This window comes from Equus przewalskii, chromosome 25 (genome assembly GCF_037783145.1).
Source record: "Equus przewalskii isolate Varuska chromosome 25, EquPr2, whole genome shotgun sequence".
NCBI classification, from domain to species: domain Eukaryota; kingdom Metazoa; phylum Chordata; class Mammalia; order Perissodactyla; family Equidae; genus Equus; species Equus przewalskii.
Genome location: NC_091855.1, coordinates 38,354,539 through 38,374,952, shown reverse-complemented (window position 1 = coordinate 38,374,952; position 20,414 = coordinate 38,354,539). Strand labels below are relative to the sequence as shown.

Here is a 20,414-nt window from a genome sequence, read left to right as displayed (position 1 = left end):
CAGCAGCCAGCGGGGGCAGCGGCCCACTGTTACTACACAGCAGCAGTGCTCAAACTTTCTGGGCTTAGGACCCTTTTAGATTCTTAAAATTCATTGAAGACCCCCAAAGAACTTTTGTTTATGTGAATTATGTCTGCCAATATGAACTGCATTGGAAATTATAACCGGAATTTTTTTAAATGTTTATTCATGTAAGTAACAAGAAATCTATTACATGTTAACATAAATAACCTTTTTAAAAATAACTTTTCCAAAACAAAAATTTAGTGAGGAGAATGGCACTCTTACATTTTTGCAAATCTCTAATTCTGACTTAATCAAAGACAGCTGGATTCCCATATCTGCTTCTGCATTCAATCCCTTTCTGTAAGTTGAAGAAACCTGGCATCACACCATTGTAACTGGAAAAGAGTATTTTAATAGCCTTTTCAAATAACTGGACATTCTTTGATACCACACCAAAACTCCACAAGTGGTAATTTCTTAAAGATTAGTTACAGTACAAAAGCTGAAACCCCATCAATAAACCTTATGTACTCTGCTGCACTAAAATTCATTGATCTACCTCGCACTTTAAATGCATCTTTTACCTATGTATTTCATTCAATCAAGATTTGTGGTTTGGAAAATGTGGGTTCACTGAATTATGCATATCTTCCAAATGTTGACATAATATTATAGAATATCAAAAAACCTACATTCATTCATATCATCACCAAGCCAATCAGAAACATTTTTAATTATTGAGAAGCTGTCAAGCTCACAATGGCAGAAACAAGCTTTGCAGAATTCTTCTTATTGCTTGAAAGCTCAAATTTTATCACTGGCCACAAACACTGTCAGTTCCTTACAAAAACAGGCGCTCTTACACAAACAGGCTCTCCTCGTTTTCAAGTAAATGCTAAATAGTCAAGAATCCATGGTTCATCACTTGTCCCTTCAGGTAAAAATACAGCTCCAGGAGAAAAGCACTAGTTTAGCTGGCAAATCAAATACATGTGCTCTTGTGAAAACAACCATTCTACTTTTTAGTACACAGTTTTACATGCAGTTCCCATTTATCACAGCATACTTAAAAGATAAACTGTAGGATCAAGAGACTTAACATTTTCTCCGCTTTATCAAGGACTTTTTAAAAAATTGTCTGCGTGCGTGTGTGTGTGTGTGTGTGTGTGTGCAGTGAAGAAACACGACGACTACCAGGACAACATGGTGTTTCTGCCTTGATTCTTCCTAAGGCAGGAACAGCATTACCCAGCATTGCTTTTGCACCAGTGGTGCAAATGTCAAGGGAATAAAACGACCTAACATTTCCGTACTCTGGAAATAGTTTGGATTTTATGTACTCCCTGAAAGGATCTCAGGGGCCACCCCCTCCCCAGATCACACTCTGAGAATCACTGCTACACAACACTACTATCCACCAAGTCCCAGTTCTCCCTGTTATGACTACATCAAACTACTCCACCAATTCCCTCTTTTTTGTGACAGCCCCACAAATATTTGGAAGAAAAGCTATTGTCTCCTCTAAGTCTTGCTGAATATCTCTTCCAGTAACTTCAACGACATTCTACGAATGGGGTGTGAACGCTAGATCATTGATACTGGTTACTCTCCTTCAAGTCTTTTTATTTTAAGTGTGAAAGCCATAACTGAGCTGATGCAAATAATGATCTGACCATCACAGAGTAAGGCAGAAACTGGAACATAGTTTCCATAGGGCTTTACACTCTGTAGTGATGCAGTGGTTCTCCACAAGGAGATTTTTGCCCCCCTGGGTACATCTGGCAATATCTGGAGACACTTTCGGTTGTCACTTCTGGGGAAATGGGGGGTGGGGTTCCCAAAATCTAGAAGGTAGAGGTCAGGGATGCTGTTATACACCCTATAATACACAAGACAGTCCCCTGCAAGGAATTATCCAGCCCAAAATATCAACAGTACCCACATGAGAAAGCCTGTATTAACAGATCCTAAGACAACATTTTTGGAAGCGTCATCACCATGGCTCTTAAATCATACCAGCCTTTCAAAATTGTACGTGCAAGTACATGTGATTTTTAGACAAAAAATGGACACCTGTTCATAACATTTTGTAATGACCTAAACTTCAATAATCTATTTTGATTTAATCCATTGTGACATGTCACCTAAGGTCTATGCCTCAACCTCACCTATCAACCCAAATTTAACAGGACAGGCATACCAAAAACGAAAGTGGAAGTCAAATACAAAATAGCCTGGAAATCACAGTTCAAAACATCAAAGAAACAAAATTAATGACAGTATGACACCAGAAAACGAAAAACAAAGCAAATTAATAAGGAAAAAGGCCTATTTAACTAGGTAGTCTTTGGTCTTTTTGCTGTTTACTTTAAAAGGACTATAGTACACTTGGGGTTAAAAATGAGAGGGATTCTTATTGGCCTAAACTGGCCACACTGTTCACACTTCAACAAATACACTGGAAAGGCAGTATCTGTGTGCGAATCTGCTGTCTCGACTATCTTCCCTTTTATAAATTTGAACTAACTTCCAAATAATCTGAACTACTTAAGTCTCTAAAGGAAATGTATACCTCCCGTCCTCAAAGAACGCTGAGGAAAAGTAGGTATAAAAGTGCTTTTAATTTCTAGAAAGACACAATTATTTCTTCATTTAAAAGCCTTTTAAGGTACACATTTCCTACCACTGATCAAGCTTTTTTAACACTGACATGATTATTAGAAAGAGAAGTCCCTCTTCAAAAACAGCAATAAAATGAGCTAACACAAAGAGGTCACATGGCATCACTGCAAACATTTAGCTTTATTTTAATTGTTGAACTGCAAAAGGCCACAGAAATCTTGCTTTGCATTTAAGTAAAACTTCCAGCGTCAATTACAAACTTCGCTTGGGGGTTACAAAGAAAACTGGCTCCCTCGTCTCAAGAAGGCACTCTTCCACTTCAATCTTCAAAAATGGAAGAAATGCAGTCTCACTATTTAGGCCTCCACACTGCTGTATACACGCAGGGGAAAAAAATGCTGTAATCTACTTTCGATCCCAACAATGAGTTCTCAAATTACATCTCATTCTTTGAAAGACGAAGAAAAAGGAAACTTTTTAAAAACTCTACAAGACAAAAAGAAGTAGAAATGTAGGCCTCAGGAGAACAGAAGGCATAGAGGAACTAGCTTTAAGCCTACAATCAGAAAACCGAAAAGCTGCCAGAAGCGACGGAGAGAGAAGGAAGCAGAATGCAATCCGGCTCTCCTATCAAAACAAAACAGGGACAGCACTACGGCGCACGCCGCGTTTCGGAGGGCATCCTGGAAACGGCCCCTTTGCTGACGGGCAAAAGCCCGGGGAGGTCTGAAGCGCGCGTGGGGCTCAAAGAGCGGGGCTCAAAGCTCAAAATCGGCTTTTACTGGTGTTCATGCCAGCTCCGACGTGGAGGTGGGCTAACCCGGCGCGCGATCTGGGCATCTTGGAAACGGGAGAGAGACAGAGACGCGGCAGAAGCAGACCCGGAACTGAAGCCTCGAAACGAGGCGAAAGGCGCCGAGGGCGACCCCGAGCCCCGTGCGCAGACCCCCGCCGCCGGGCACCGTCTCCCCGCACCCCCTCTTATTTTCGGACGGGGCGGAGAAGCGGGAGCAGGAGGATCGGAGGTTGCCCAGTCTCTTCCGGAAGGGGAAGGCCCCCGGCCCGACGGCCACTGTGCCGGGAAGGGGTGGGGGGAAGCGGGACCCGAGCGCACGGGGAAGCGCGGCTGCGAGCGGGTGAGGAAACAGGAAGAGCCCCCGTCCCGCCCGCCTCCCCCCGGGCCCTGGGCCCGGCTCGCGCGCCCCCACCCCCGCCCCCTCCCCCGACGCCCCCAAGGCCCGCCGGCGTGCGACAGAAAACAGAATACAAATCACTCACAACGGCATCGTCTCCTGCGCCGGCACCGCCCAGTCACTTCCCCCCCGCAACCGCCGCCGCTGCCGCCCTGGGCATGATCCACTGAGGCGGGAGGGAGGGGGGGGCCTGCCTCAGCCCTGGGTCCAACCCCACTCCCGCGCCCGCTCCCGCCGCTTTAAGCGCTTCTCCTCCTTCCCCTTCGTCCTAACATGGCGCCCGAGCGCTACCACAGCAACGTTCTAGAACCGCTGACGCCGCCACGCACGCCGTGCGCGCGCCTGCGCAAAGGCCGCCCGGCGCCGCGAAGCCTCACGGGAAGGGTAGTCCGTGAACCTGCGGCCGTCGGGCGATTTCCGTCCCAATCCAGTCGCGCTTCCGCGGTGGGTGTCAGGTGACCGGTGGGAGCGGCCCAGGAAGCTCCGGGCGGCGCGTTGTCCCTTAAACTGGGGGTGCTCTCGTCGCTGTCGGGAGCGACGCGGCCCGGACGGCGCGAGGAGAGGCCCGGAGCTGTTCTCGCCGCCCGAGGTCGCGGCGGCGGCGCTTCCCCTGGCACGGCGTCTGCGGAGGCGCTTGGAGGGGACGGAAGCACCCACGTGTGCGCGTGTGCCCCCCGAGCGCGGGGCCCAGAACCCGGCCGCTGGGGTCGACGCCTGGGGTTGGAACAAGTTACTCCATCTCTTGGTACTTTTCTACAAAGGGAGGGTTCTGCCTGCTTCCTGGGGTTGCGGCGGCTGTTTAATGCGATTGTGCAGGAAGGATGCTTAGCACCGCCTGGTACAGGGGCGCCGAGATGTTGTTAGGACTCCCTCCTTCCCTCTGGGCTGGTCTCCCGAGACGGGGCTTCTCGGCTCTTTTGTCCACTAATGTATGTACGCAGGCGCTCAAGAAACACTTGCTGAATGAATATATTTGCCGGGTAGGACTGTGATGACAGCGGATTCTTGAACACGAGCTAATTTTTCTCTAACAAATGGTGCGCAGGAACTTACTGGTAAAGCTGTCCTTCAGTAGAAACTTCGATGGCGGTCACCGTTTTAGCAAAGGCTGTTTCGGCCACAGCTTCGCTGAGACTGTCTTTTGCAGCCCCGATCCATCCCTGGGTGGGACCTGGAATTCTGCCTCCCCACCCCCAGCGCAAGTTGGAGGAACAGTGCCCGAGACAGACTCGGATGTTCCTTCGCTCTTCGAATTAGAACGTTCTGAAGTGTCCCACACAAGGTTAATGGAGGGGAGGGGTGGGAAAGAAACAACTATGGGAAAGTTAAAGTTCTAAAGTCTTTAAATATATTAATACAGTCGGCCTCCGTATCCGCGCATGAGGATACCCAGGGGCGGCTAAGGGACTTGAGCATCCGCCTATCTGGGTATCCGCGGGGGTGGCCTGGAACCAATCCCCCGAGGGTACCGGGGCACGACTATGCACTTGTAGATCCTCAGGAAACTTGGCAAAGGATTTCCCTTTTTTTACAGAACATCTGTTGGGACTAGTGTTCCAGAACTAATGGCTCAATGGGAAAAAGCAGAACGTCTAAACCTGCGTTGTCCAATACTGTAGCCGTTTGCCACGCGTGGCTTTTGAGCGCTTGAAATGAGGCTACTCCATTTAAGACGTGCTGTTAAGTGCGAAATACACACGGATTTCAGAGATGTTAGTATGAACAAAAGAATGTGAAATAACTCACTGGTGGTTTTTTATATTGTGTTTTGGATATCGCATTAAAGAAAATATGAAGATTGATTTCACCTGTCTCTTTTTACTTTTTAAAATGTGGCTACTAGAAAATTTTAAATTATATATGTGGCTCTCATTTTTGAACAGCACTGATCTAGAGACAGACTTGTATTTGATTCTCAATTCTAATACAGATTCCCTTACCCTCTTGTCATCAAGGTGACTTTGGTTGGGGGCCTAGCAGCAGACCTGTCCTTGAAAGTTTGAAAACCTGAAATCCAGAGAAATCAATAAAATATTAAATATTATAATCAATAAAATATGGTCTTAAAATTTGCCTGTAAATATAGTACTTTATGATGTACTTTACGAATTAAAGAATGGAAACTTCTTGAGCTTGTGGCTGTCGTCTGGCATCTCAGGAGGCAGTGAAGGAGAGAGGGACGTTAAACCCCCATGCTTTCAGTCTACAGATGCTTTACACCATTTTTGTTTCAGCCTTCCCTGGAATGAGGTAGCTGGTAGCACAACTGAAGAATATTTATTTAGTACCTGGAATGTGCTGGGTACCAGGAAGATGGTCAAAAGGAGGATGGAGTCAAGGTAGACTTCACATAGGAGCTTACTTTAGAAATGTCCTGATAGAAAAGTTAGGATTTAGTAAGCGGACAGGAGGAGAAGAGCGTAACAGGTAGAACAATAAAAAAGAAGAAAGAAAAGTGCAAATTACAGTTTATTTGGAGAAAGGGAGACTTTTGAAATAGCTAGACCACACGGTATATTGTGGGGAGTGGCGGAAATGAAGCTGGAAAGGTAAGTGAGAGGCAGTTGATGAGGGGACTTCATTCAACAAATCGGTTATTGTGCACCTGCCATGCACTGTGCTGAGCTGGGGGTTACTTTCCACTATGAAAAATACAGTCGAGATCCCTGACTCACTTAGGTCTTACATTCTAGGGAGGTGGGGGGCAGGTAATAAGCCCATAAACAGACAAGGGAATTACAGATTGTGATAAGAACCAGGAATAAAATAAACCAGGTGATAGAATTATGGGGGAGGTCAACTTTAGATAGGGTGGGCAGACAAGGCCTCTCAGAGGAGCTGACCTCTGAGCTGAGACCTGAAGCCATCCTGAGAGATTTGGATTTTGTCTTTTTCTGAATGGGGGAACCATTGAAAGTTTTAAAACTGGAATGAGATTACATTCCTGTCTTTGGAAGGATCATCCAAAGGGAAGGGAATGAATTGAACCGGGAGAGGTTTTATGGATAGGTGATACTGCTCTTGCCATTGTTCAGGGAAGAGACAATAGAGCTTACGATAAAGGAGTAAAGAAGAGACCAATTCGAGAGATGTACAGGAGACACAGTTAATCCTGGATGTGAGAGAGGAGGGAGAGGAAGAAGACAAAGATGATTCAAACGTAGAGAGGGTGACAGATGGATGGAGATACCAGTAAATGGGAATACCAAAAATAGGAAACGGGAGGCTAAGTGGGTAAACAGTTGAGATCGTGAGAGTGGTTTGCTATGGGTTGATTTTGAAGTGCCAGTGGAACTTTCAGAAATGTCTATTGAGCAATTGAACACATGCTTCAGGAGCTGAGAAGAGAAGTCAGGGCTGGAGATAGAGATTATAAACTCTGAAGGCAAGAAGTGTGTCTTGGAATCATGTTTCAGTTCTGGAAGGGCCTTACCTACTCCCAGCGACTACAATCTAACCCTGCTCACATTTCACAAATGAGTAATGAGCTAGGTGTTCACATATCCCCCAACGTTCAGGACCCAATTAAGGATATAAATTGAGCCAAGGAAAGTGGAGAGTGAGATAACGCCAATTACCAGTGTACTGGTTAAGACAATATGTGTATTGTTAGCCTTGCCTGGCTTGTCCTCAGAGCCCCTGGCCACTCCCTCCAGCCTCTGCCCGTCTCCACTGCTGCAGCCCCTTCTCTGAGCCCTTGCCCCACCCCAGCCTATTTGCTACCAGCTGCTGAGAAGGGGGAAGATGCTTTCTCCTGCTATCTTAAGTACCATTCATGTTGCATTGTCTATACAATGTCATAGTGGGAAGAATTCCTAAAATGGTTCTCTTAGATCCGCAGTGCACTCAAATAAAAAAATGCACAAAAGTATTTTTGAGAGCAGAACCTCTTCATGTTTTGGGAACTACCTGGATTGTGTTTCAGTGTCATTTAGGAGGTGATAATTGGAGATGCTGTGTGATAGAGATTTTTATCCCAATAATAAACTGCAATGATTCATTTGCCTATTAGTGGTGCGTACTTTTTAAAAATTTTCATCGAAAACCGGGTTTCTGAGTCACTAAAGTAAAAATTACATAAGCTCTTTCAGCTAATGACTACTGTACTTTTACAGTACAGCAAATTCCCCTTTTTCAGTACATTCCCCTTTCAGATGTTTGTTAGTTTGTGTTTTGCAGGCTGTGTCTTCTGCCATTTACATGAAAGAAGGAACCACGATAGCGTGTTGATTAGAACTGGCTAGCACCTGTGCCTCCTCTAGTCTCTGCCTCTCGGGCAACAACACAGCCATCTTCCAGGCTCAAGCCAAAACAAGAAGTCAGTGTCCTCGATTCCTTCCTTGCCCTCACTACCCAAATCCAATGTATTATCAAGTCCTACTGATTCCATCCCCTTCTATCTCCTCTGCTCCCACCCTAATCTTAGCCACTGTCTTCTCTAGCTTAGACCATTGCAGTAGCCTGGTACTCCTCTCCCGCTACCATTCCTGCTTTTCTCCAGTCCATTCTCCATGTACAGCAGCTAGACTTGTGGAACTTGCTCTAGATTTTATCACCCCCCTGCATAAACCCAGTTTAAGGGCTTCCCGTTGCTCTTAGACTAAAACCAAACTTGACACTGGCTGACAAGGCCGTGCATGATCTGGCTCTTGATTTTCTCTCCAACTTCATCTCAGACTCTTCCCCTCTCTCGGCTGTGCTTCAACCCTACTGGCCTCTCTTCCTTTCCTTAAACATGCTGAACTCCTTTCCAGCTCAGAGCCCCCAAACTTGTCCCCGTCTGCAGTGCCACCCTAGTTCTTCTGAAGCCTGGCTCATCCTCGGTCTGTCAAAGCTCACTATCACTGCCTCATAGAGGCCTTCCCAGACCACCGTATCTAAACTGTGTTTATTTGCATTGTAGTCCTTATCACATAATCAGAACTTCCCTGTTAATTTTTAATATTATTATTCATTCTATCATCCTCACTGAGCTCCATGAAGGTAGGGACAGTGACTATATTGTTCATACCACTCTAAACCCAAAGCACCTAACAGTGCCTGGCCTATACTGGCACTTAGAGACTTAAGTGGTTTCTGATTCTTTAAAGACAACTTAGATATGTCCCGTAAATTCTGGGACATACAAGCATTCAGTCCATAAAAGGATCATCTCAGATTAACTCCTGGAAGGTAAGGATGCCTATTCATTTATACTAGTTATCTACTGCTGTGTAACAATTTGCCGTAAACTTTAAGCTACTTAAAAACACATATTTATTATCAAATAATTTCTGTGGGTCAGAAATTTGGATATGGCTTAGCTGGGTCCTCTGCTTCAGGGTCTGTCAACAAGCTGCATTCAGGATGTCAGACAGGGCTGGGGTCTCATTCGAAGGTTCCACTGGGAAGAATCCACTTGCACACTTGTGTAAAATTGTTGACAGGATTCAGTTTTTTGAAGCTATTGGATTGAAGGTGTCAGTGTCTGGCTGGCTGTTTGGTGAGGCCCCTCTCAGTTCCTGGCCACGTGGGCCTCTCCAACATGGCAGCTTGCTCTATCAAAGCACGTCAGTTGAGAGGCCATGGGGTCTGCTAGCATGATCTCATTCACAGTCTTGTACAACCTAAGCTTCGCTGTGTTCCCCTGGATGGAAGCAAATCACAGGTTCGACTCATGCTCGAAGGGTAGAGATTACACAAAGGCATGAACACCAGCAGGCAGAGATCTTGGGGGCCATCTTAGAGTCTGCCTGCCATATCAACTAAAGTTACTTTGTATAATGCTTAATATTGTGCCACACCCAAAGAGACTCTAAAGAAAGAATTTGGATGGCATTTTGATTAAGATCATTTTTTTAGATATAAAAGACTCTAACTTTTTCTGATGGGAATTCAAATTGTATTTTTCTTTCCTGAAGTGGATCTAAGGAACTCCATGGCCATGAACAAGTCTACATTTTATGGAGTTTTTTTTGAGCGTTTTTTTTAATTTTAAGGACATGTGCTGGGCCACCCCTGTGGTGCAGCAGTTAAGTGTGCACGTTCCACTTCAGCGGCCCGGGGTTCGCCGGTTCCGATCCCACGTACGGACATAGCACCGCTTGGCAAGCCATGCTATGATAGGCGTCCCACATAGAAAGTAGAGGAAGATGGGCACGGATATTAGCTCAGGGGGCCAGTCTTCCTCAGCAAAAAGAGGAGGATTGGCAGCAGTTAGCTCAGGGCTAATCTTCCTCAAAAAAAGAAAAAGGACAAGTGGTATACTTTATTATTTTTTAAAGTAGAGTACCAGCTTCGTTTTTTTTTCTTTGTTGATGAAGATTGGCCCTGAGCTAACATCGGTGCCAATCTTCCTCTATTTTGTATGTGGGACACTGCCACAGCATGGTTTGATGAGTGGTGTGTAGATCTGCACAGGGGATCAGAACCTGTGAACCCCGGACACCAAAGCAGAGTGCACAAACTTCACCACCATGCCACCGGGCCGGCCCTCCAGCTTCTTCTTAAAAGGTTATTAAAGTACAACTTACACAGTAAAGTGTACAAATATTAAAGCCTTTGGGCTTGTCCACCATCTCTGTAACTCTACTGAGCAGTATGAATCTTTATCTATGTACACATCTGGTTACTCAGGTCTTCTGCCCAGTTTTGAATTGGGTTGTCAGTCTTACTGTCTTGGAGGAATTTTTAATATATTCTGAGTCCAAGTCCTCTGTCATATTTTTGTGTTGCAAATATCTTCCTCATTCTGAGGCTTGCCTTTTCACTCTTTTAATGTTGTCTTGAGAAATCTTTGCCCAGCCCAGGAGAATTCCTCTTATGTTTTATAGTATGGAAGCTTTATTATTTTGACTTTCACATTTAGATCTATGATCTATCTCAGAATAATTTTGCATATAGTGTGAAGTAGAGGTCAAGGGTGTTTTAGTGTCTTATTTGTTTGTTTGTTTACTGAGGAAGATTTGCCCTGAGCTACTATCTGTGTCAGTCTTCCTCTATTTTGTGTGTGGGTTGCTGCCACAGCGTGGCTGCCAGTGAGTGGTGTAGGTCCACACCCAGGAACTGAACCTGGGTCGCTGAAGCAAGTGCACTGACCTTAACCACTAGGCCACAGGGCTGGCCTCTGTTTGTTTTTAATATAAGGATCTTCAACTAACCTGCATCATTTTTTTTTTTGAGGGAGATTAGCTCTGAGCTAATTGCTGCCAATCCTCCTCTTTCTTATTTTTATTTTTTGCTGAGGAAGACTGGCCCCGAGCTAACATCCATGCCCATCTTCCTCTACTTTATATGTGGGACGCCTACCACAGCATGGCATGCCAAGCAGTGCCATGTCCACACCCAGGATCCAAACCGGCAAACCCCTGGCTGCTCAAGTGGAACATGGGAACTTAACAGCTGTGCCACCAGGCTGGCCCCTGCATCATTTATTGAAAAGACCATACTTTCCTCATTCAATTGCAATGATGCCTTTGTTGTAAATCAAGTGATTGTAAATATGTAGATTTGTTTCTGGAATCTTTGTTCTGTTGCATTAATTTATATGTCTGTCTTTTTTTTTACAGATTGACACCTGAGCTAACAACTGTCGCCAATCTTTTTGTCTTCCTGCATTTTCTCCCCAAATCCCCCCAGTACATAGTTGAATATTTTAGTTGTGGGTCCTTCTAGTTGTGGCATGTGGGACACTGCCTCAGCACGGCCTGATCAGCAGTGCCATGTCCGCACCCAGGATCCGAACCAGGAAACCCTGGGCCGCCGAAGCGGAGCGTGCGAACTTAACCACTCGGCCACAGGGCCGGCCCCTATGTGTCTGTCTGAATTGCCGTAGCTTTATGATAAGTCTTGATATCTGGAGAGTGAAGTCCCCCAGGTTTGTTGTTCTTCCAGGTCGTCTGGACTATTCTAGGTCCTTTGCATTATCATATAGATTTCAGAATCAGATGATTAATTTCTACCAAAAAGAAAAAGAGAGAAAGAGAGAAAGAAAAGAAATACACTGGGATTTTGATTGGGATTGCACTGACTCTACCACTCATGTTGGGGCAGAATGCAAGTATTAACAATATTGAGCTTTACAAGCCATTAATACGGTATATCTCTCCATTTATTTCATTTTTGATTACTATCAGCAGTGTTCTGTAATTTTCAGTGTAGAGGTCTTACACGTCTTTCTTAGATTGTCCCTAGCTATTTTCTTGTAAATGATACCAGCTTTTTTATGTAATATAGGAATATATTTATCCAAAATATAGGTATATATAATAATATGTCTATCCAAATTATAGGTATATAGAGAGGATGCTTATATGTGACTGGCCTACTCAGATTTGCGGAGTAGAAATTGCTTTCAGAGAGCTTAACAGTAAAATGACACTTAACAGATTAAACCAAAAATATGAAAAGTCACCTTAAAGAGAGGAAATGCCTCCTAACCTCTGAAGACCTTAAAGAGCGAATGTATTAATGTATCTGAAGAGAGACTGTGTCCAGGAGAGTCACAGAGGTAAAAACTGTCACTGCCCATCCCAATGTCTGGGAAAGTGCACCTTGTCAGGAAGGACCAGAGCAGGCGGCCAGGAGAGCAGCGATGGCTATATCAAGCTGGCTGAGGCTAATGCCTTGTCCTGGTTTTACATTCACTGAGCACTTGGCTTCTCACATAACCTGCTTCCAAGAAGAGCGTGTCCTGGTGGAGTGGCTGCAAGGATCTGCTCACTCAACAATCGTGTTTCTCATCGTAAACAAATGGCTACTCTGTCTCTCCACTGGTCTCTCAGGAGATTCGTTAAGACAAGTCAGCATCCCAGGGCCTTATCTGTCCTTAGACGCTGCTGAGATCACGCTTCTTAATTTGCATGGCTGAGGGCTAGACTCCATAGCGAACTTGCCAAAATGAATACCACTTAGTGAAGCATCTTGGTGACCCCTGGAGTTATTAAGTGTCCCATCACAGCCATACAGAGATGTAAATACATTATGGACTTTGTTGAATGACTGGAGATTTGAATTAGTCATTAAAAAAAAAACGAACAAACATAGCTGTGTAACAAAATTTCAGCTAAGTAGCTTTCATTCACTAATATTTATTGCACTTCTACCATGGGCTATGCTCTTTTTCAGTCTGTAGAGATACAGAAAAAAAAAAAAAATCCCTGTCTTCATGGAGCTTACATTTTAGCGAGGGAGACAGACAATAAACACATAGCCATATTAAATGATGTCAAGTGTGAGCAGAGCAAATGCACACAGTGCAGGGGCTGGCCCCATGGCCGAGTGGTTAAGTTCGCGTGCTCCGCTGCAGGCGGCCCAGTGTTTCGTTGGTTCGAATCCTGGGCGCGGACATGGCACTGCTCATCAAACCACGCTGAGGCAGCGTCCCACATACCACAGCTAGAAGGACCCACAACGAAGAATATACAACTATGTACCGGGAGGCTTTGGGGAGAAAAAGGAAATAAAATAAAATAAAATAAAATAAAATCTTTAAAAAAAAGGAACACAGTGCAGTGTCATGGAGAGGACCACCTGGGGAGGCCTCTTGGGGGAGGTGATATTTGAGCCATGGATAAAGTAAGATAGAGCCACGTGGATATGTGTGGGTGGCATATTCCAGGCAAAGGCCCCCAAACAGAGTGTACTTGGCAATGAAGAGTGAAGCGAGGGGAGCAGTGAGGTCATGAGGGGTCAGACTGCACTGGGCCTCCAACGCCCGCGTCAGGACTTTGCCTTTCACTCTATGTGGGACGGGAAAGCTTTGGAGGGCTTTTGGCAGGTCTGGCTTCTGTTTAAAGAAAATTCTCCTGTTGATATGTTGAGAGTAGTAGTCACAGAAAGGAGCAGGCTAAGTGACAAGGCGACAGCAGCAATCCAGGTAGGAAATGCTGGTGTCTTGGGCCAGGATAGTAGTGGTGGAGGGGTGCGAAGCAGACAGACGCAGGATATGTTTTGGAAGTTGGGCCATTATGATGCACTGACGAACTGAATATGGGGTAAGAGAAAAAGAAAAGAGTCAGGGATGCTCCCAAGGTTTTGGGCCTGAGAAACCGGAAGGATGGAGTTGCCAGTACCTGAGATGGGAAGATTGGAGAGCAGCAGGTGGAAGGGTGGGAGGAGAGTGATCAGGAACGGGATTGGCCGTGCTAAAGATTGAGGAGCCTATTAGACATTCAGGTGGAGGGGAGAGAGGGTTTCAAGGAGGAAACAATAAAATGCGTCAGCTGATCAGAGAGGCCAAGTAAGATGAGGCCTGAGAACTGACATTGGATCTGGCAATGTGGAGGTCCTTGGTAACCTTGCTCTAAAGGGGACCAGAATATTGGGACCATGGCTGGAGGCGGATGAGGAGGTCTAGGAAGGTTTTTGCATTTTAATTGGTTTTTGTCTCATTTTATTTTGAAGTATGGGAGCTAATACATCAAGTTTGAAGCTAAGGGTGGTGATCCAGAAGAGAGGGGACAATTATAGAAGCAGAATTGGATTATGTGATAAGGGATGGGATCCAGGGCACAGGTCGGGAGTTGATCTCAGATGGGAGTACGGACCGTTCTCCTCTGTCGCCGAAGGGAAAGCAGAGGTAGGTTTGCAGTGGGAGGATGAAGTTCTCTTTTGATTGCTTGAGTTTTCTCAGTGAACAAAGAAGCAAGGTCATGAAATGTAAACATCGTGAAGGCATGAAGAGATAACTATTATAAAGACTAATGACTTCAAAGTGTTGAAAATGTATTCACTTTATTTAGTATTTTCAGTTAAAATAGAAGGGTCAAAAATAGTGCAGTAAAGCAAAAGAAGACATAGGTAAATTGGACTTTATCAAAATTAAAAGCTTTTGTGCATTAGACACTATCAAGAGAGTAAAAAGACAAGCCACAGAATGGGAGAAAATACTTGCAAATCGTTTTTCTGATAAAGGTCTTATATCCAGAATATAAAAAGAATGTTTACAATTCAATATCAAAAAGACAAACAACCCAAATAAAAAGTAAGCAAAGGACTGGAATATAGATTTCTCCAAAGAAGACATATAAATGGCCAGCAAGCATATGAAAAGATGCCCAGTCACAATGTAATACCACTTCACACCCGCTAGCATCACCATCAAACACACACACACGCACACAAAACACTAAGTGTTGGCAAAGACGCAGAGAAATTGGAATCCTCATACATTGCTGATGGGAATGTAAAATGACACAGCCACTATGGAAGACAGTTTCGCAGTTCCCAACATGTTAAACATAGAATTACCATATGACAGCATTTCCACTCCTAGGCACCTACCCAAAAGAAGTGACCACAGGGGTTCAGACAAGAACTTGGAAACAAATGGTCATAACAGCTCTATTCACAATAGCTAAAAGGCGGAAACAACCCAAATTGCCATCAACAAATGAATGATTAAACAAAGTGTGGTCTATCCATACAACGCAATATGATTCGGCCAAAAAGAGCAAGGAAGTAGTACTGACACATGCTACAACATGAATGGACCCGGCAAACACACGAAGTCAAAGGAGCCAGACACAAAAGGCCACATATCATATGATCACACTTACAGAAAATATCCGGAATAGACAAATCCATAGACACAGAAAGCAGATTAGTGACTGCTGGGAGCTTTGGGGACAAGGATAACGGGGAGTAACTGCTTAATGGGTGCAGGGTTTCCATTTGGGGTGATGAAAGAGTTCCGGAGCTAGATAGAGGTGAGGCGTGGACAACATCATGAATGTACTCAGTGCTTTAAAATGGTTGCAATAGTAAATTTCTGCTGCGCGTATTTTGCCACAATAAAAAAAATAGTGCAATTATATTCAGATTACATTATTTAAAGGGATGAAATATATATGCCATTAAAATAAACCTAAACTAATTTCTCATTCCGTGTAATTCTGGGAATTGTGGGATTTTTGGAGCTGGGAAAGACCATAGGGATTGACTGCTTATGCTTAGATTGTAAAGTTAGTTTGTGGAAAATATTCAGCGACTTTCCAATTATCACAAATATGAGAATTATTCGTCCTGTTACATGAATTTTTCTACGAAGAGCTTTGCAATTCTCCCTGACTCATTGACTGGCATACTGACCCTGGACTCAAAAAGCAATCTGACTTAACGTGACTCAGAAAGCATCAACTGCTCTAATTTCTTTCCATTTCTAACACCATTGGTATTGGGGACATAACAAATCGCATAAATTCATCAGCCGACATGCTAGAATAATATATAGTCTGATTTTCTTCATGCTACAAATTAAATTATTATAAACATTAGTGTACAGAATACTTAGACTAAGAATGAAACATTAAATCAATATTCGTGCCATGAGCTACGCACAAATACGTTATCAATTTACCTTTCAAATATAGTTTTAATGAATTAGTGACCCATTGCCATTGAGCTTTTTATAATGATTCTACTTAATAAAATATTTATTTGTGGGAAGAAAAAAAGAATTTTCCAAAAACTGAAAAAACACTTTTTTAAAGCAATTTTTCGGATTACAATGTTAAACTCATCTCGAGCTCTGTGAAGTGACATCAGATCTTTCAAGTTTCACTGCGTTTCAGGATTGTTCCTAAAGAGATACTCAGCCTGTAATCGAGAGAAAGGAGAAAAGCCAAGTCAATAATTTAGAAGATACTATAAGATATTTATTAGTCATATATTTGTACTATTAATGTTTACAATTTAAAAATGAAATACATGAATCTTTTACTTTCAAATGAGTAATGAAAAACCTTATTATAAACTGTGAAGGTGTTAGAGGCTATTTCCCAGATAACCAGACACACAATTTCTCTATCTCAACTGGCTTTCCACATTTTATTTTCAAATTGATATTTTTTTAAAAACCCAAAACTTAAATCTCTTACCAGGAAATCAATGGGATCATCCGGTCTGACCTTACAACACTCATTCAGACCCTGCATAAGCGTTGGCATAACGTAGGTCATTAAATAATTCCTCAGGGGAATAGACTGGGCCTCCAGTAATTCTCTTTCTTCTCTTTTCACTTCCTCTAGTCGTCTGTTCTATAAACAGGACATTTGGGGGAGGGGTAAACAGACAGTCAGAAAGGAGCGAACACTTTCACACGACTCACCCCAGAGTGCATTAGAACCAGAGACTGCTCTAAATGTGCACCATGTCGCAACAAAGATGACACTTCCAGTCAGCAAAGAAAAGATGTAAATGGTGTTATAACAACTGCCTAGTCATTTAGAAAATAATAAAACTGGATCCCTACCTCACTTCTTCAATGAAAATAATTTCCAGCTGCCCAGATGAAGCAAAGTAAAAGAGAGAACGAGAGAAGTGCTAATAGAAAGTCTAGAAGGTATTGGTCTGGTGGACATGTGCTAGTCCTTGCTCAGCATACGGCTCCCCCTCTCAGGAATAATAATTCCAGATTTCCTTTGAGAAATCTCCCTTCTCAGCCTAGCAGTTTAGGTGGGACTTAAGGTCATTAATCCAGCCTGCCTCCTGGCCATGGACGTTAGCTAATGACGGGCACATTGGGCAGATCCTAAGGATGACGACAACATGGAAGGCAGAGCAGAAAGAAGGATCCCAGGTCCTTGGTGACACCATCTGAGCCACTATATCAAGCCTCACCTAAAGCCAGCTCTATCCCTGGACTTTTCTGTTATGTGAAACCATACATTTTCTTTAATTCTAAGCCATTTTGAGTTTGCTTTTTTTATCACTTGCAAGATAAAGAGTCCTAACTGATATTATTTGTTTGAAAAGAGGTCTTGGGGCCAGCCCCATGGCCGAGTGAATAAGTTCGAATGCTCTGCTTCGGTGGCCTGGGGTTTGCCGGTTCAGATCCCGGGTGTAGACCTACACACTGCTCATCAAGCCATGCTGTGGTGGCATCCCACACAGAAGAACTAGAATGACCTACACCTAGGATATACGACTATGTGCTGGGGCTTCGAGGGGAAAAAAAAGAAAAGAAAAGAAAAGAGGTTTTTCCCAGCAAGACAGCAATGGGAAACCAAACCCAGAAATCAAAATGGGAAAAAGATGGATGGATTTGACTTCATATAAATAAAAAACTTTTTATAGCCAAAAAAAACCCACCATAAATGATGTTAAAAGATAAATGATGAGTTGAGAAAAACTATTTGCAACATATTATAAAAAGCCAGGATATAATGGGAGTACACACTATTTGCCAGGCACTGTCTGGGTATTTTTACATATATTGGCTCTTTAATCACCACGGTGACTCTATGAAGCAGGTACTGGCATCATCTTCATTTTACAGATGCAGAAACTGAGACAGGGAGTGACTTGTGCAGGGCCACATACCTGCACGGAGAGCCGAGCAAGAATTGGACTCTAGCAACATAGCCTGGGAGACAGACTGTTGTCTCCCGGGGCCATTCCTGTTTCTATTACACGACCTTATCAGGAGCTGTTCTTACAAAATCATAAGAAAAAGACACATAGCCGAAACCCAGGCAGAGAAATCGTGCAACATAAGAAGAAACATGAGTGCCTACCTAACACAGGAAAAGTTGCTAAATTACTGATCAGAGAAGTGCACACTAAAACGACGAAATGGGTTTTGGTTATCAGATTGGCCTCTGTGAGCAAAATGGAGAAAGCGGGGTTGGAGGAGGTGTAGGGAAACACACGGTCAGACAGGATGTGAACTGGTTTATCCCCGCTGGAGGGCAGTTTAGAAATGTGTGTCAAAAATTAAACCATGTCTAGTCTGACCTAGCAAACCTTAAAAATTCACGCTAAGGAGATAATCAGGCACTCCAAAATGTGTGCATGATGACTCCCTTCCTGCCTGCCTTCCTTCCTCCCTCCCTTCCTTCTTTTCTTCCTTTTCTCCCTCCCTCCTTTCTTCCTTCTCTCCCTCCCTCCTTTCTTCCTTCTTTCCTTACACAAATATTTGTTAGGTGCCTATCACATGCCAGGCACTGTTCTAGGCCTTAGAAATATAGTAGAGAAAAACACAGACAAAAATCCTTATCCTCATGTAATTTAAATTCTGTGCAGGGAAAAGACAATAAATGAGACAGATATACAAAATATATAGTACATTAGATAGAATAAGGGCAAAGAGGGAAATTAAAAAGTATAAAAGGGAATATGACACGTTGTAGGGAGGGGGCAGGGGCTGAAGTTTGAAACACGATATCCAGGAAAGGTCTTATTGGAAAGATGACTTTTCACCAAGACTCGAAGCAAATGAGGAAGTTGGTCACCCAGATGGTGCAAAGAAGGGCACTGGGGCATTATTTGAAACTGGGAAATACTAGAAGCAGGCAGGTCACAGAGGACCTTGGGGGCCACAGAAAGGAGTGGGCCTTTGCTGTAACGGGGATGGACAGCCTGTGAAGAGTTTACACGGAGACTGGCCATGGTCCATGTGTATTTTAGAAGGGTCTCCTGGCAGCTGCACAGACACAGCTTGGAGATGGACAGGGGTGGAGGTGGGGAGACCAGCGAGAAGGCACCACGTATTTCCGTCAAGAAACATTGCCCCTGACCAGGAGAGGTGGAGACCTCTGGGTGGATCTGAGTGCTATTTTAGGAAGCAAATAGGGAAGACTCAGGAATCTGGGGAATGAGGAGGATGGAATGAAGCTGACCACCCAGGGTAGATGGGTAAATCGAGGAAAATCAAGCAAAATCACAAGGGTGACATGCAGCAGATGCGACACATTCACGCGGGTGCATGTTATTAATACTACTGGCAGTGGCTGGTTATTGTTATCATTACTATTTATACTAAGCAAAAGACCCTGGGCAGCTTTAAAAAAGTAGTACATATGACAAAACAAACAAAAACAGAAAAACAAAACAAACTTGTTTGGGGCATTTCTGTGACATTTCTCTATTAGCAAGATAAGAAGTGCAACTGGCTTAAACGACTCTGCAGGGCCCCCCCTACTACCCATCCACATGCACACACATACACACACATGCACACACACACATGCGCACTCACCCACTCCTCCCAGCGAGCAATCTTCTCTGCCATCTCCAAGGCTTCCTTGCGTTCGCGTTCCGCTTCCTGCATGGCCTCCCTGGCCAGGCTTTCCTCGGCAGCTCGCCGCTCCTCTTCTGCCTTTTCTTCATCCGTTAAACCGTAATTTCGAGGCTTCCCAATCTCTTTGATGAGCTGTTTGATAGCAAGTCTGTTCTGAGCATCTTCAAGCTTTCCTACATCTTTAAATACCAGGAGAGAGGAAGGGGATCAAGGCATGCTTACGTTCTCAGCCCGCCTGCCATGGGGAAAATTCGTTACTACTACAAATGGGTGATGGTAAGTTATGTAAATTACCACATTGGGGTTTCCTTTGCTAGTTTCCAGCACAGTTCAGAATTGCTCATCTCAATGGCAAATATCAGACCGGTGTCTGGGGGTCCCGGGGAGGAAGACTGGGACTCGGTCTTTGAGTTCTGACAGTCACTGTTGATTTGACGGGATGGATGGGGGAATGGACCTCCTCAAAAGGAATGAGTTCTCCATTCCGGGAAGCATCCAAGCGGAGACTGGGATACTTCTATGGGGCTTTCCTCAGAAGGAAGTCCTGCTCTTGTTGGAGGTCAGGCAGGCTAACCTCCAGGTTTCTGCTGTTT

The 20,414-nt window shown here is 44.1% G+C and overlaps 2 protein-coding genes and 1 long non-coding RNA gene across 8 annotated transcripts in view; 1 reads left to right on the top strand and 2 right to left on the bottom strand.

Moving 5' to 3' along the window:
- PAPOLA (poly(A) polymerase alpha) overlaps window positions 1-4,281 on the bottom strand; it is a 57,240-nt gene extending 52,959 nt beyond the window's left edge. For 3 of the 5 annotated variants that reach the window (XM_070594638.1, XM_070594639.1, XM_070594641.1), the window contains exon 1: window positions 3,907-4,194. In XM_070594638.1, the coding sequence (XP_070450739.1) occupies window positions 3,907-3,914 (8 nt within the window). In that variant the 5' untranslated portion in view covers window positions 3,915-4,194. Of the gene's footprint in view, window positions 1-3,906 lie in introns of all 5 variants that reach the window. The other 2 variants (XM_070594640.1, XM_070594643.1) reach the window with 2 other exon arrangements.
- A 298-nt stretch (window positions 4,282-4,579) lies between these two features.
- On the top strand, window positions 4,580-5,623 carry LOC139079462 (uncharacterized). Its single transcript, XR_011533162.1, has 2 exons — window positions 4,580-5,103; window positions 5,356-5,623. It is a non-coding gene; the product is annotated as an uncharacterized lncRNA (long non-coding RNA).
- Window positions 5,624-16,204: 10,581 nt separating this feature from the next.
- AK7 (adenylate kinase 7) overlaps window positions 16,205-20,414 on the bottom strand; it is a 59,625-nt gene continuing 55,415 nt past the window's right edge. The window contains exons 16-18 of one of the 2 annotated variants that reach the window (XM_070594630.1): window positions 19,780-20,000; window positions 16,679-16,837; window positions 16,205-16,397 (exon numbers count right to left, since the gene is read on the bottom strand). In XM_070594630.1, coding sequence (XP_070450731.1) covers window positions 16,359-16,397; window positions 16,679-16,837; window positions 19,780-20,000 — 419 coding nt within the window. In that variant the 3' untranslated portion in view covers window positions 16,205-16,358. The remainder of the gene's footprint in view (window positions 16,398-16,678; window positions 16,838-19,779; window positions 20,001-20,414) is intronic. The other variant, XM_070594631.1, reaches the window with a different exon arrangement.